Source organism: Cotesia glomerata, linkage group LG8 (genome assembly GCF_020080835.1).
Source record: "Cotesia glomerata isolate CgM1 linkage group LG8, MPM_Cglom_v2.3, whole genome shotgun sequence".
Taxonomy (NCBI): domain Eukaryota; kingdom Metazoa; phylum Arthropoda; class Insecta; order Hymenoptera; family Braconidae; genus Cotesia; species Cotesia glomerata.
The window spans coordinates 13,451,462-13,466,593 of record NC_058165.1 but is presented as its reverse complement, the minus strand read 5'-3'; the positions used below and the strand labels follow the sequence as shown (position 1 = coordinate 13,466,593).

Here is a 15,132-nt window from a genome sequence, read left to right as displayed (position 1 = left end):
AAAAAATAAAACTATGATCTTTGGTCATTAAAGATTGCAGTAATTTTATTGGAAAATCATTTTTAAATAGATTGCACATAAAAATAAGTTAAATTTTATTTATTGCCTGAAGAGTTATTGGTGTTTTTGCGTTTTCTTAATTCAGACCAACAGACAAGTGAATTTATTTAACATGTTTGTATTCATGACTAATAAATATTATATATTAATTACTTAAAACTTATAACAAATTAAAAATGTATTACTTCTCATAAATATGAATTTTTTTTGTCTAAAAATGATTTTTACTCTGCCGATGTTCGCGAACTACTTGCAATAAGTATTGCAGTTTTTGCTCATCTTTTGTGAGGTAATTGTTATATTCCTCAATCAAAGCAACACCTCGTTCAGCTACATCATTAGTGACTATTAACGTATTGAAATATTCTGATCATTCCTTATATGAATCATTTCTGCACCATGTTGAAATATCATCCTCCAAAAAATCGCATAGCAAATCGAATTTTTTGAATAGTTCTAGCGAATTTTTGGACACAAAATCACTCAAATCTTTTTCCAATAAAGATTCAAGATCTTGATCCATAATCTCATACCTTTGACGCATTGGTGTAGAACTTTCCCGATTTTGAATTGCCGCAACAATTTTTTTTTCACATCAACAGATATATTGTCGTCAAATAATGAGATTGTGGTCAATTCTTCATTTAAATACCACAAGTGTTTCATCATTTTCTGACAAGCTCGTTGTAACAGTGGCGAATTAATTTTTTTAGAATGAATCAAATTCTTCATAAATTCTAAGTCATTGTTTGGTGCTTGGATAGAAAAAGTTGAATTATACCATACCTTGATATAAAATAAAATTACAAAAATACAAATTCTGCGTAAATTTTTTTTTTCTTGATCTGAAAGTTTAAACTGATCACGAAATAAAAATATTTTCAAGCTGTAAATAGCCTTAGACATCCATCGCGCATGGTGCATGGCACCAGGTCGTTTAAAAGAAAATGATTTTTCATAAGAACTATCAAGGAACACTAAACATAGGAGTAAAAGATCTTGATAATCATCTCAAGGCTGACATCTAAAAAAAAAAAAAACAAAAAACAACAAATTAATCAATTGTAATGTAAAGATTTAAAAGTCTCAATAAGAGTAATAAACCATTTGTACCTGTAGGCAGTTGTTAATGAAAGTAACAATTTCAGCTTTTTTTTCTATTAAAGTATTTGCTACAGTTTCATCCTCAATTCCACTTTTATAATTGGATTGATCAACTTTGTCCTAGAATTTTTTAAATCTAACAAATTTTGGAACTTTAGGACCCGATGTCGTCTTCCAAAGAACTTCAAAAAGTCCTCTCAAAATAATCTCCATTATGTGATGGCGACATGGAAGCCATACTAATTTTCTGCCAAGTTCTTTTTTGATTAAAACACAAGTTCCTTTGTAAATACCTAAATCACAAAAAGATACCAAGATAAAATCAATCATACAAACTTTATAAAAATTCAATGAATCATACCAGTATTTACAGGTGGCGTATCAAAACACATTGCTTTCACATATGGAGCAACTTCCCACTGATTCAAAGTGTCAATAACAGCAGAAGCTTGTTTAAGAGCAGTTTCGTCGTCAGCTTTTGGAACTCCGAGAAGTTGATCAACCCCAGAAACTGATAAAAGAACTGCAATACGGTCCACAGTTTTCGTGCTTGCGATATCACTGAGAATTTTTCCGTCCCAATGCACTACATAACGGTCGTCTTTGTGAAATTCAGATTTCAGATCCTTAGCAATATCTGACCTAAATTTAATTTGCGTTCGATAAATTGTACTGTAACTCAGATTAAGAGTTGACAGATTGATTCCCACACTTTTGTACGCAACAGATAAAATAAAAATGGCATTCCTGTGAGTCACTTGTGATCGATCAAATGCAGCACAGAGTTCAGGTGTCATTACATTCAATTTTGGAGTTTGTTTCGGTTGGCTAAGTTGACTTTCCAAATCAGATACATCAGTAGATATATGAATCGATGTTGTTGCTGATAAGTTAGATTGAAATAATGAAGATTTTTGACTCGCTAGAGCCACATTAGCGTCAGGTTCGTTTGTATCTAAAAATAATTATTGAAAGTATATTGCAACAGTAATACATGAATAATTGAAATAGCAGTTGATCTAGAACTTACCAACAGGCTCTACGTCCATAGCATCTTCAGTATTTTCCGCTGAGCTCAATTGAACATATAATCAACTCAACTAACAACATTATCAATCAAACCGAATCTACTTTTTGATCGCTGACCTGATAAGAACAACTTTTTATCATCAGTGAGATATTTTTCGACATTTACTTTGGCAATGTCGAATAAATTTGCCAATTTTTGATGGAAAATTGCTTTATTTTTTTTCTGTATTGCAGACCGTTTTCGTTGAGAAGACTTTTGTAATTTTTTGTCTTCTTCTAATATTTTTTCAAATTTTTTTAACGCATATTTTTTCCCACACGTTGGGATGCCAGCCTCAGACCACTTTTTTTCGAGTTTATCAATTGTTTTTTGAAGACTTCCTCTATAATTTATTTTGAGAATATTTTTATGATAAAAAAATACTGCAATAACCGCTTTTATTAAGGGAAGTTTACGTCCAACCAAATCCTCCACTGGATCACCAATAATATTGATCAATTTATTCATTTTCAATGTTATCATATAATTCACAAAGAAAATTTAAACTTGAAAATTATAAATATTCACTAATTGCTCACGAGTTTCCACAACTTATGTAAACAAGACCTCTATTGAATAGAAATGTCAAAACAATCAATTAATCTAATGAAATGATGACATTTACACTCAGCGCCATCTGATTATCGATTTTGAAATGACAATTTTAAAATAACTGATTACCAATATCTATAGAGCTAACTGCCATTGATAAATTGTTTTAAGTACTTCGTCCATCTTTATCATACAGCGAAAAATATTGGTTAACAATCCTCAGTAGTCTAATTAGTATTTTATAAAATATTTGGGGAACATTTTTTCTAAAAACAATATTTTTGCCAAATCATTCAGAAAAACGGCTCAATTGATAATGAATTTAACTTTGACCTTGAATAACTTTTGAATGAGTTGAGTAATCGAAAAATGATATCAAAGCTTTTTTGTAGAGCGTTCGATTCTCTACAAAAATATTTGATTGAAATTGCAAAGCAATGTACGGTTCATTAGTTACAAAAATCAGATAAAATTAATTTCGGCGGATTATGAAGAAAATGGCTAAATTGATAATAAATTTAACTTTGACCTTGAATAACTTTTGAATGAGTTGAGTAATCGAAAAATGATATTTCAGCTCTTTTGTAGAACGTTCAATTCTCTACAAAAACTTTTGATCAGAATTCCAAAGCAATCTATGGTTCATTAGTTACAAAAATCAGAACAAAAAAAAAACTTTTTTCCTGTGTTATTCTTATGGGAAATCGAAAAGTGCGCGGCGAACAACCTTAATATTAATATTAAGGGCTCATATATTTAGAGACCTATTTTAGCATCCAAACGAAACTTTTGAGCCTGGTTCCAAAAAAGAAAAAAAATTTTTTTTTTTTTTTTGAAACGCCCAAATATATATATATATATATATATATATTTATATCTAATATATAAAATTCTCGTGTCACAATGTTCGTTCCTATACTCCTCCGAAACGGCTTGACGGATTCTCATGAAATTTTTTATGCATATTTCGTAAGCCTGAGAACCGGCTACTATCTATTTTTCTACCCTCTAAGTAATAAGGGGTGTTCACCCTAAAAATTTTTTTTAATTTTTTTGATAAAAATTTTTTTTTTTATTTTTTTATTATGTGGCATCAAAAAATACATACAACTCTGAATTTGCACTTTTTTATCACCAACCCTTGCTTTTTAATAGTCATTTTCATAATTTTATCATTTTCTATCCCGCTCGATAACATCAATTATTATCACTTGGTAAGTTATCCCCTCCATGTGTCTACCGGTGTCACTTCTCACCCTGTAAATAGCACGGAGTAGGGATGTTACCTCTACAGTTTTCGGCTATTATTAGTGTTTATGCTTCAAGCGTAGTAGTTAAACATTTTTACTGTCTCAGTGTAACTCCACATCAAATATATTCTCGAGTAACTTTATTATTTATTTATTAATAACTAATATTATTGAATATAATTAATTATTAATAACCAATAAAATTATTAATTTTGAGCGTAAATCGCACGATAAGTTAATTAAGTGACTTACATAACCTCTAAAATACTCAACACGTGTTACGAGTTCCCGCAAACAACGGCTATTGAGTTGTAAGTATAAATTATTTTTTACGTTTATTATAAAATCAAAAATTATTCTTTCTTATTTATAACGAAAATATTGTTGGGAATGGTAAAAAACGAATTCGGTTAAAGTTAGATTTTTATTACAATTGGGAAATTTTTTTTTGTGTTTACTTATAAGAGCTCTAACTTCGACAGAATTTTTTTTTGCACTATTTCTAACAATTTGTATTTTCGATATGATTAAGAAACATAAAATTTTTCGCTTTCGTGAAACTATCTAATTTTTACATGTATATTTAATGTACTTAAAGATAAAATAAATGATTAATATAATAATTAAATAATTCAATCAGTTCTATTCATGTGTGTTTTGTATTGCACAGTGAACAATACCAACAAAACGCAAAGGGGCCAATTTGAGCCGTGATACAAATAAATCTAGAAGCATTTGAAATAGAAAAGCCCAAAGAACCGAAGAACAAGTTCAGGAAGAAAATACTGAAGCGCGTGTGAGAATGGCACAATTGCGTCTAGAACAATCAGACGATACACGAGCTGAACGCAATGAAGTCATGAGATTAGAACAACGACAATCACACCATAAAGTTTGTTTGTATTAGCTCTTTAGCCCGTCTTTACGGGCTAACAAAAAATATTGTTCACGCTGCAGCATTAAGAGATTAATATTATGTAATTAATTAATTATATAAATAATTATTACTTTTAATAAATTAAAACAATTAATGTTTGTTGTTTTGTTATTTTTAAACAACATTCCCTCATCTTTCACAGCGCTCCAGGCCTTTTTTACTCATATTTCACATCCTTATACACTTCCAATAATTTAGTAATTTTTTTTCTACACTAGGAATTCTCTAGAAATTATTCACATGGCAAAACAACGTTTGCCGGGTCAGCTAGTAAATATATATATATATATATATACTTTTGAACCATATGTATTTTCTGACTCAGCCTGTCAAGTTAAGTCGGAATATAGAAAAATTTTATCAAAAATTCCGTCATGAAGACCAATGCAATATTTAGATTTCTATGAAATGTATTAAAAAATTTGTTGATTTGACCGAAAGTTAATGCCGTTCATATATTTTCAAAAAAAAAGTATTTACTAAATGTAAACTACTCTTTTTAGCTTGGACTTTTTAAAACCGCATGAAAATTGTATTTTATTTTTTGAGCATGGGAAGCTTGAGAACTTCATCATAATGGTTGAAATTTAGAGCGCATAGCATTTGAAATTAACGAGAAGTTACAGGGATGACCTGTAAGTCCAACCGTTCTAATAATTTTTTTTTTACTTCAGGCACATATGCAAATCCACATGCATAAATTTGATAAGAAAAGCATCACAGAAATAGTCAAAGAGCGCTCTGAGATTATTAACATGATATAATAAAACTCAACTTATATAGTATTCAAGTTAAATATAAATAATATCTTGCAAAATATTGTTTGTAAAAAATTTTCTCATTCATTTATCCGTATTAATGATATTCCATTAATAAATGAGCTTTCTCTACTGATGGACAATTTCATCTATACAAATAATCAACGTCATTCCCTTTTCCCTCAGAAACTGAGCAGCTGGCCTGAGTTACTTAGAGAACATCTGAGCTCCTCGACATTTTCCGATGAGTGAACAATAAATACCGTACACAGTTTTGTGGAAGCAGGAACGTAAGTACATTCTATACGCCTTGTTGATCGATTCATAGCATCAAAAAAGATAAGCGTAGGAATTCAACGGCTAAATCGTGAAACTTCCTGAATCTTTTCAGTCAAAATGTGACAAATTAAGTTTTACAATTATTCTGTACTGAAGATACAATGATAGTAGATTATATTGAAACAAACCAATCTTTGGTTTGGCATCGATAATAAATCGGCAACTGCCTTGTTTGAATTTATTACGAAGTGGACCTCACTCGCTCCTTATTTCCATCGAATAAAATCGTATAGCTATGTTATTAATATTTTGTATCATGTCTTTTGATATTATTAGATATGAATATTACAGTATTTGCTAAGCACTTCGTCGTTTTAGATGTGCCTTATAAATTATCAAACCTTTCATTACTATCAGCATTCACTATTACATTCACTACCCACTATCTTTATCTTATAATGAATATGCATTTTTAATAGATTCCGTGGTAATTAAATAATTATTGCAGAATCAAATACCAACATGCATTATAAAAGCTGGAGCCGAATATTGTTTCTTGTAACAAAAATAGATTGAATGATATTTTACTCCATAATCTTGAAAAAAAAAAAAAAAAAAAAAAACGGAGAAAAGATATTTATATTACAATCTTATTCTCGTTCAAAAAATTCCAATCAAGTCGAAATGGAAGTAAATTTACCATATTGAAAACGGTTCCCGTCTTTTTCCCCTCTTGCCCTCGTCGTGAGATACTGTTCTATCGTTTTCACTCACAACAGCAAAACTATCGCAGATACGTGAATTTAAAAAACAAAATTAAAATTAAAAAAAAAACGCTTTGCTAGAAAATAGGTGATCAAATATTTGATCGAGCAGACAGTTTTTTTTTATGAGATTTTTCTGTAATTCGGAAGAATTTATAAACCTGTAATAGCTAAGACAGCTACTTAATTATGAATCTTTTACATAAATAACAAGTCTTGATGTAGAAATTTGTCCAATAAGAATATAAGTATACAAGCAGACCCGGCCACGCGTTGCTGTAATTTTATTGTATATCGTTCAATTATTAGGTACTATTATTGGTGATATTAAGGAAGTGATTGGTAAAAAATGATCTGAACAAAAACAATTTCACTGTAAAAAAAATCGCGCAAAGTCCACGTTCATAAGACTATTACGAAAAAAAAAATTTGTTTTTTTCTTTACAAAAAGATATAAAATTAAAAAATTAAAAAACCCAAGTAACCGATATGATTGTTTATGATTTTCGGAAATTAAAAAAAACTTTGTTGTAAATTTAAAAATTAAAAAAAAAATTTTGTAACGTATTTAGTGTACGCGGTTGCAAAATATTTTACTTTTAATGAAATTCGTAAAATCTATTTACTATACTTTGAAAAAATTGAAATACACAATGACGCACACCAAGTACGTTCCAAAAATTTTTTTTTTAATTTTTAAATTTACAACAAAATTTTTTTTAATTTTCGAAAATCATAAACAATCATATTGGTTACTTGGATTTTTTAATTTTTTCATTTTATATCTTTTTGTAAAGAAAAAAACAAATTTTTTTCTCTTAATAGTCTTATGAACGTGGACTTAGTGCGATTTTTTTACAGTGAAACTGTTTTTGTTCAGATTTTAGTATTTTTTGTAATTATAATTTACAATTAGTACCAACTTAAATCTCGCGTTGGCTGCATTTTTTATAGCAAACTATCCTCTTGAAGCTACAGTTTATGTAAAAATAATTCCAGCGCATCCTGGCGGGTGTAGATGCAAGCTGTGAAATATCCTTTTTTAACTGTAGTTTCCCATCTAATGAAGGATTATTGTGCATTCTCGAATTATTTAGTTTGTAGCAGATCACTTTGCCCATCGAAAAAAAGTCAGGATCGAAATTTTTGCGTTGCTATAGTTTGTGCTGATTAAATTTAGTAATTTCAAGTAGATTAATTGTTATAAGTGAATATAATTAATTAATAACAGTAAAATAAAGTATGAATTACTTTTATAATATACAATTTAGGAAAAAAAAGTACCGTAGAATAAAATAAAATTTTGCAACCTCAAAATACCGTTCTGCTTACAGTAAACATAGTCGGTAGTCTGGCGCTCTGACGACAACGATTTGAACGGAACTTGGCGCCAGATTCTACCGAATCTGTGGACGGTAGTCTGGCGCTCCGATGACAACGATTTGAACGGAACTTGGCGCCAGATTCTTCCGAATCTGTGGATGAAGAGTTCAAATTAAGCTGCAATGGATTTTTTTGGTGGCATTTTACTGAAAATGATAATTGAAAAAATACAATACAATTAATATTAAATCGGGATATAATAATCAATGACAAAAAAAATGCACAATGAAATACAAATGCAAACGATCGCTTAATATTATACACTTAGTCTTATCATGCATTAATTTTTTCAAATATAAATTATAATAATTTACAAACAAAATTATGACATTTTTTCCCTTGCGACTTTAAAATCATTCTGAAAACAATCTGAAAACATTCTGAAAAGATTATGATTTTATGATGGTTTCAAAGTATTTTCAGAATGGTTGTATACCTATTTTTCAGCGTGAAACCATAGTGATTTCAAAATAGAATCAAAATAATATCGAATTGAAAACAAAATAAATCCAGAATCGAATCAAAGTGATATCAAATTAAAATCAGAATAGAATCAAAGTGAAATCAAAATAAAATCAGATTGGAAACAAAAAGGAACCAAAATGTAACCAGAATGGATCCACAGTGAAATTGTAATGAAATCAAAATAGGTCAAATTTGGACCCAGGTAAGAATCAAAATCAGCCGAGTCAAAAGTGAAAAACTAATTTCAGCCTCCAAATTCTACTCGAGGGGAAGGAGGCTGAAATCAATTTTTTATATTAACCCAAGTTCTAAAGCTAAACCTCAATTTCAGCTTAAACTTGGTATTATTGTCCGCTTTTACTGAGCTTAGGTTGAAATTAGTATTACAGAACCCTAAAATGACCCTCCAAAGCCTACAATTCGATCGAGAAGAAGATCCTCATCGATTCATACGAAATAGGTGAGAGGAAAGAAAAAAAAAGGAGAATAAATTTAAATCAAAATTGCTGCCGGGAGCAGGAAAAATTTAAAATTAAAAAATAATTTTTTTATTTATTGATTATAATTGATAATTCTCATATAATTTATTAAATTCGCTATGTGAACTAACCAAAAAATTAGCAATAAAAAAACATTTGATAAAAATATTTTCTTTATTTCATTTTTTTTTGTTTTTTATAATTTTTCTCTTTTATTTTGATTTTTACTTTTTTTCGGAGTCTTTTAAAGGAGGTGGAAGGGGGGGGGGTAAGGTTTCACATCACATTTACATTCATTCATCTTAATTAAGTTTAACGCTTGCCTTATAAATAGTTTTATGAAAACGCCTATCGCTCTAACCGAGATTCAAACAGTACACCTAACGCACGCGAGACTACAACCCTAACTGCAGCGCTATACGAACGTTGGAGAAATTTTAATGTCAGGCGTTTCATTAACCAAATGTATAGATTTAAAGATTTGATTTCAGCTTCCTTGCCCACGAGTAGAATTTGGAGGCTGAAATTAGTTTTTTAACTTTGAATCGGGCGAGCATTAGCTTTACAAGTGAGGAGAAGCAGAAGATATATTAAATATTAATTATTAAAAAAAAAATAAAATCATTACCAGTTTATCAAACCAGTTTACGAGCGTCTATTTTCTTTAAAACTTTGGTTAGAAGAGCATTTTTTTAAAATGCCGAGTTTAAATTAATTTCTTCATCTTATTATAATAACCATTTTTTTTTAATTAACAATTTATGCTTTATAATATTTTAATAATGGGTGTCAATAACTAGTTTATAATTTTTAAGCTGAATCTCATGTTGACAGCCAGTCGACAGCGTTATATGACGCCTTTTTTTACTTTAACCTAAAAAATTTACTGTAAGAGTTTGAACTTTTCTGATTCAATAAATTATTTTTAAATTAATTTTTACATTTTTAGTAGTAATTAATCATTCATGGAAATTATTGTTAATAAACTTTAATAATATTGATTACTTAATAATGAGTTTCGATAAATGAAAATAAACAGATAATTCGACACATGCACAGTATAGGTGTCATTAATTGGGGCTAAGGTATGTCAATAATAAGATCATTTCTTTAACCTGTCAATAATTGGCGTATCCGGGTAATCTATTTAATCATTTAAAGTTAATTAGTAAATATCACTGATTATCATTTCAAAAGAAGAAATTGATTAGTAAAAACATAACTTGAGACATTACCACAAATAAAATTCAACGATATTGACATTTGATTGCTTAAAAAAAATGAAATCATAACTTTGTCTCTTATAGTGTCAATAATTAGGACTTTTAACTTATTATTTATTACAGTTAACTTTTTGCTGTCGAAAATAATCATTTGATTAACGCAGAACCAATCGGAGTAGATATTACTTCTTTCTTTTTTTACTTTGTCACATTGTACAAGACTAAATTATATATCTTTATTAATTTCCATTCAGATTCTTGAGAATTCTAATTGTTTCAGATAATAAAGGATAAAAAATACAATAAATTAGAATGATTTTGTTATTTATTCAATTATGTATTTTTATCAAAAGTTAAGTAGACAAATAAGAAATTTTGATCATTAAATAATGTGCTAAAATTTTAAAATATTTTTGTATAACTATGAAAGTAGATAATCGATTATTAATCACTAAGCCAGGAAATACAAAAGAATAAGGATAATAAGTTGAATTTAATGTTGTGAAATCGAATAAAATAATTAATAGTACTGTTTATTCGTGGTATTGAAATTACTATTACTTTTTTTAACTCTCTCTACTAATAAACTTTTAAGTTTGAAATAGTGTAATAAGTTTACCTGATACATGTGTTTATGTCACCCTAAGTTCATATACTTATTGCTACTAACATATAATATTTTAACCAAATTTTTAAACTTAAGTTTTTCACATTCAAAGTTAAAGTAAAAACTTTGAAAATATTATTGAGAGCATAAAGTTGAAAAATTTAAAGTCCGAAACTGGGCTTATTTAATGTTTTCAACTGTAAACTGACGAAATTCTTTGTTCCATGAAATCGTAAAATTAACCTACTTATGCTCTTAGTAGGCTGAAATACCGCAAAAAAAGGTGTCCAAAGCGATCCTAGGTTTTGGAGGTTGAAAATATTATTCTAACTTAAATTAATGGTCGAAAAAAATTTTTTATTCAAAATATTAATGATCCGTTTTTATATTGACAGAAGCTGCATAAACATAATTTTTTGAAATATTGATCCTACAGTTCCGAGAATCGAAACTTTTTGTTAGGAAATTTCCTCCTACTTTTGAATCTTTTTTCAAATGCAATAAATCTTCATTCGTTTTTGAGATATTTTCAAAAAACTAAACCCCCTTCTTTTCAGTTAATTGTTAATAACTTCTGCAATTTTTACAAGCGGAACTTAATTTTTTTTTTAAATTATCTAGTTGCCACTCCGAATCAAATGACACCTCAGTAATAATTGTTGGAAACTGCTGAAAAAAGTTAACCGAAAAGGCACTTGTTGACTAGACTACATCTGCTGTTTTGAGTTACGAGCGCTATAGAAGAATCCGTTAACGAATAAAAATGACAGAAAAAGATATATTTTATTAATTTTGAAGCATGAAAAATTTTTAAGTCAATAAGACTTATGAATAAAAAATTAATCTTTTTGTCTTTGTTCGGTGAACGAGGCCCAGTAGCGATTAACTCGCTCCTGGGGGACTCCCAAATTCAAGAGACGCACCTGTCCACCGCTAGTTCCCGCAAAAATCGAACCGCCAATAGAAAATTAGCCTCTCGATCACGCCATGAATCGACCGCTTTATTGGCTGATCGCTCCCGCTAGACATGCGCAATAGCCTTCTTCCCCAACTCAACGGGGAAGAAGACGGACTATTGTTATTATCTTTCGCTTCTACGTTTTCGCTGCATCAAGTCGCCATTAGTATTTCTTTACTTTCGCTTTTCGTTAATAAACCGCATTTCGCTTATTTAATAATTTAATTTGCTTAAATTAACCGCTAATAATTCGCTTTAGTTTGTTTCAGATGAGTTGTGTTATTTGTGCATTTATTTCACCGCTTTTTCAGTGCCGGCAAAGTGTTCAACCACGTGTCAATCGGCTTCGCTTTTGCAAACCACGCTGTAATTTATAAATCCGCTTTTATCTTAACAATCCGCTATTAAACATATTAAATATTGAGTGTATTTAATGTAAATAAATTCCTAGTGTTATTTTTGATAATAATTTACGCGTTTTGATTGAGATATCCAGACCTAAACCTGATCCCCGCTTTTCCGCTCTTTCAGTAATTATTCATTGGTCCCTCGAGCCGGATCAGGCTGGCTCTATCTCAATTAATTTAATTAATCATACCGCTGAAAATTGTGCTGTGTTAAGTGAAGTGTAATACCGCTAGGAAAGGTCGAGTGTCAGGAGCATCGCAGAGCACATCGGGTGCTGCTCCTGATAGTCATTCGTACACCGGTACGCTGAACTTTCCGTTTATTAAGACTGAAAACTCGACTTCGGGCCTTAAATAACCTCGCTATGGAGAATTACACAAGATAGTTGAAAAATGCAATTTGTGCTTCAACTTTCGTGTTCCGCACCGCGCCGCAGATTGCAAGACCGCTCAAGATTGCCGAAAATGTGGTCAACGTCACCACATGTCCATCCATTTTGGATGCACCAACGAAACCAGCTTCACCGCAGTCTACATCTTCCGCACAGATCCGCTTTCCGCTCAAGTATTGCTAGCTACCGCCTTAGTCCAGGTACGCCCGCATCATGGTAATCCAATCACCGCCAGAGTGTTGATTGATCAAGGTTCAGAGCTCTCATTTATGAGACAGTCGCTCTTCAAGAAGCTTGGACAACCGCTACAGCGTGACATGGTCATGCTCAAGGGCATTGGCAATGTCTCCGCAGGAAGCTCACTAGGTGTGAGCACAATTGAGCTTCGTTCGCTGTGTACGACCGCATCAATGCATGTCAGCATGCATATTCTACTAACACTGACGGTAGATCTTCCATCGTTCGTGATCGCTGATCCGAAATGGCCGCATCTTGAGAATCTCAAGCTCGCTGACCCGCAGTATCTACAGCCACGCCCTGTAGATATTATTCTAGGTGCATCACCAGCCGCACAGATCATGAACGCAGAGATTCAACGTGGACCTCGCAATGCTCCTATTGCACAATCCACCACGCTTGGTTGGATTGTCTATGGAGCTGTCACCGCTAAACACGCTTCAACATCACACGCAGCACTACATGCGTCAGTAGATACTGAATTACAAGACGCTATCGCTAAGTTTTGGGAACAGGAAGAAGTTCCATCAGGAAATTCACCGCTCAACACCGCTGAAGAAGACGAATGTGAAATTCACTTTCGTCAAACGCATTATCGACAGCCTGATGGACGCTACGTAGTGAGATTACCGCTTAAGGCCCTTGAGAGTCAACTTGGCGACTCTATCAACGCAGCTATGGGGTCACTCCGCAGATTAATAACTCGCTTGTCGCGAGAATATTCTGACATGTATCGTGCATTCATGGCAGAATACATTCAACTAGGACACATGGTACGAGTACCAGTCAACGAATTGCCCGCAAACGCTTACTTCTTGCCTCACCATGGGGTATTGAAGCTTGATAGTACCACTACGAAGCTCCGCACAGTGTTCAATGGTTCCTGTGCAACATCTACAGGAATTTCATTGAACGACATTCTCCATGCAGGACCCAAAACGCAAATTGACATTTTTGATGTGATGTTGAGAATCCGTTGCAGCAGGATCCTATTCGCTACTGACATCACCAAGATGTTCAGACAGATTGAGGTCGACTCGCTTGATTGGCCGCTTCAGTGCATTCTCTGGATAGATGAGAATGACTTAATAGACGCTTACTGTCTCAAGACAGTCACATACGGAACCGCTAGTGCACCTTTTGACGCAGTACGTGTGCTTATCCAACTAGTAAAGGATGAAGGACACCGCTTTCCGCTAGCTGTTGCTCCAATGTTGAAAACACGCTACGTAGATGACATCTACAGTGGAGCAGACAACGAAGAAGACGCTATCAAGGCTGCAGTACAAACAAAAGCTCTGTGTGTAGCAGGCTGCTTCCCGCTTGCCAAATGGGCTAGCAATAGCCCACGGTTACTCGCTGAAGTCGCTCCAGAAAAGCAGCTGGATACACCGCTTAAAGAAATCAGTGATGCACCAGTAAAAGTCCTGGGCATGTACTGGAATTCACGCACTGACGCTCTCCAGTTCAAGTACACGCTACCGCCAGAGACGCCCAAGACAAAAAGAGCTATTTTGTCTGAAATCGCTAAGCTGTATGACCCGCTAGGACTTCTCGCACCAATAGTCGTCAAAGCCAAGATCTTTATGCAAGATCTGTGGCTAGATAGAGTGTCATGGGATGAACAATTGTCACCATCACTCATTCACAAATGGACTGGATACCGCGAGGATCTTCGAAACATCGAATCCATCCGCATTCCACGCTGGAATAATATAGCACCTGGAGCAACTATGGAATTGCACGGGTTCTCAGACGCTTCGCAAAACGCTATGGCTGCCGCTGTTTATTTGAGAGTCACTGACGCTGATGGGAACACAAAGGTCTCACTTCTGTGTTCAAAAACGCAAGTAGCACCGCTGACGACCATGACAGCATCCCACGCTTGGAATTATCTGCCGCATGGTTGCTAACACAACTGATACTCCATGTTAAAGAAGTTCAGTCGCTTGAAAATGTCAGGATCATTCTTTGGACTGACTCCGCCGTGACTCTCGCATGGATTAAAAGTCCAGCAATCCGCTGGAAGACATTCGTCCGCAATAGAGTGGGAAAAATCCAAGAAACGCTTCGAGATGTCTCCTGGAAATTTATTCCAGGAAAACAAAACCCCGCTGACTGCGCTTCAAGAGGTATACCTACGCTAAAACTGAAACAACACGCTCTCTGGTGGCATGGACCAACTTGGCTTCATGAACCAGAATCCTC

At 32.6% G+C, this 15,132-nt stretch overlaps 2 protein-coding genes across 2 annotated transcripts; one reads left to right on the top strand and one right to left on the bottom strand.

The window, feature by feature from the left end:
- Positions 1–1,066: 1,066 nt before the first annotated feature.
- Positions 1,067–1,993, bottom strand: LOC123270129. Its single transcript, XM_044736066.1, has 4 exons — positions 1,526–1,993; positions 1,348–1,457; positions 1,174–1,284; positions 1,067–1,084 (listed from the first exon to the last, which is right to left on the bottom strand). Exons 1-4 carry the CDS (start codon positions 1,959–1,961, stop codon positions 1,067–1,069), a joined length of 675 nt encoding a protein of 224 aa, XP_044592001.1. The 5' UTR covers positions 1,962–1,993.
- Positions 1,994–12,779: 10,786 nt separating this feature from the next.
- LOC123270127 lies at positions 12,780–14,837 on the top strand. Its single transcript, XM_044736065.1, has one exon. It carries the CDS (start codon positions 12,780–12,782, stop codon positions 14,835–14,837), a length of 2,058 nt encoding a protein of 685 aa, XP_044592000.1.
- The last annotated feature ends 295 nt before the right edge of the window (positions 14,838–15,132 follow it).

Bases quoted from the DNA above. Each gene is read 5' to 3' on its own strand.
- LOC123270129 (XM_044736066.1), bottom strand. From the start codon at position 1,961: ATGACACCTGAACTCTGTGCTGCATTTGATCGATCACAAGTGACTCAC. The intron at 1,458-1,525 runs GTATGATTCATT...TTTGTGATTTAG, and splicing joins TACGCCACCTGTAAATACTG to GTATTTACAAAGGAACTTGT. The intron at 1,285-1,347 runs GTTCTTTGGAAG...AAAAAATTCTAG, and splicing joins TTTTGAGAGGACTTTTTGAA to GACAAAGTTGATCAATCCAA.
- LOC123270127 (XM_044736065.1), top strand. From the start codon at position 12,780: ATGTCCATCCATTTTGGATGCACCAACGAAACCAGCTTCACCGCAGTC.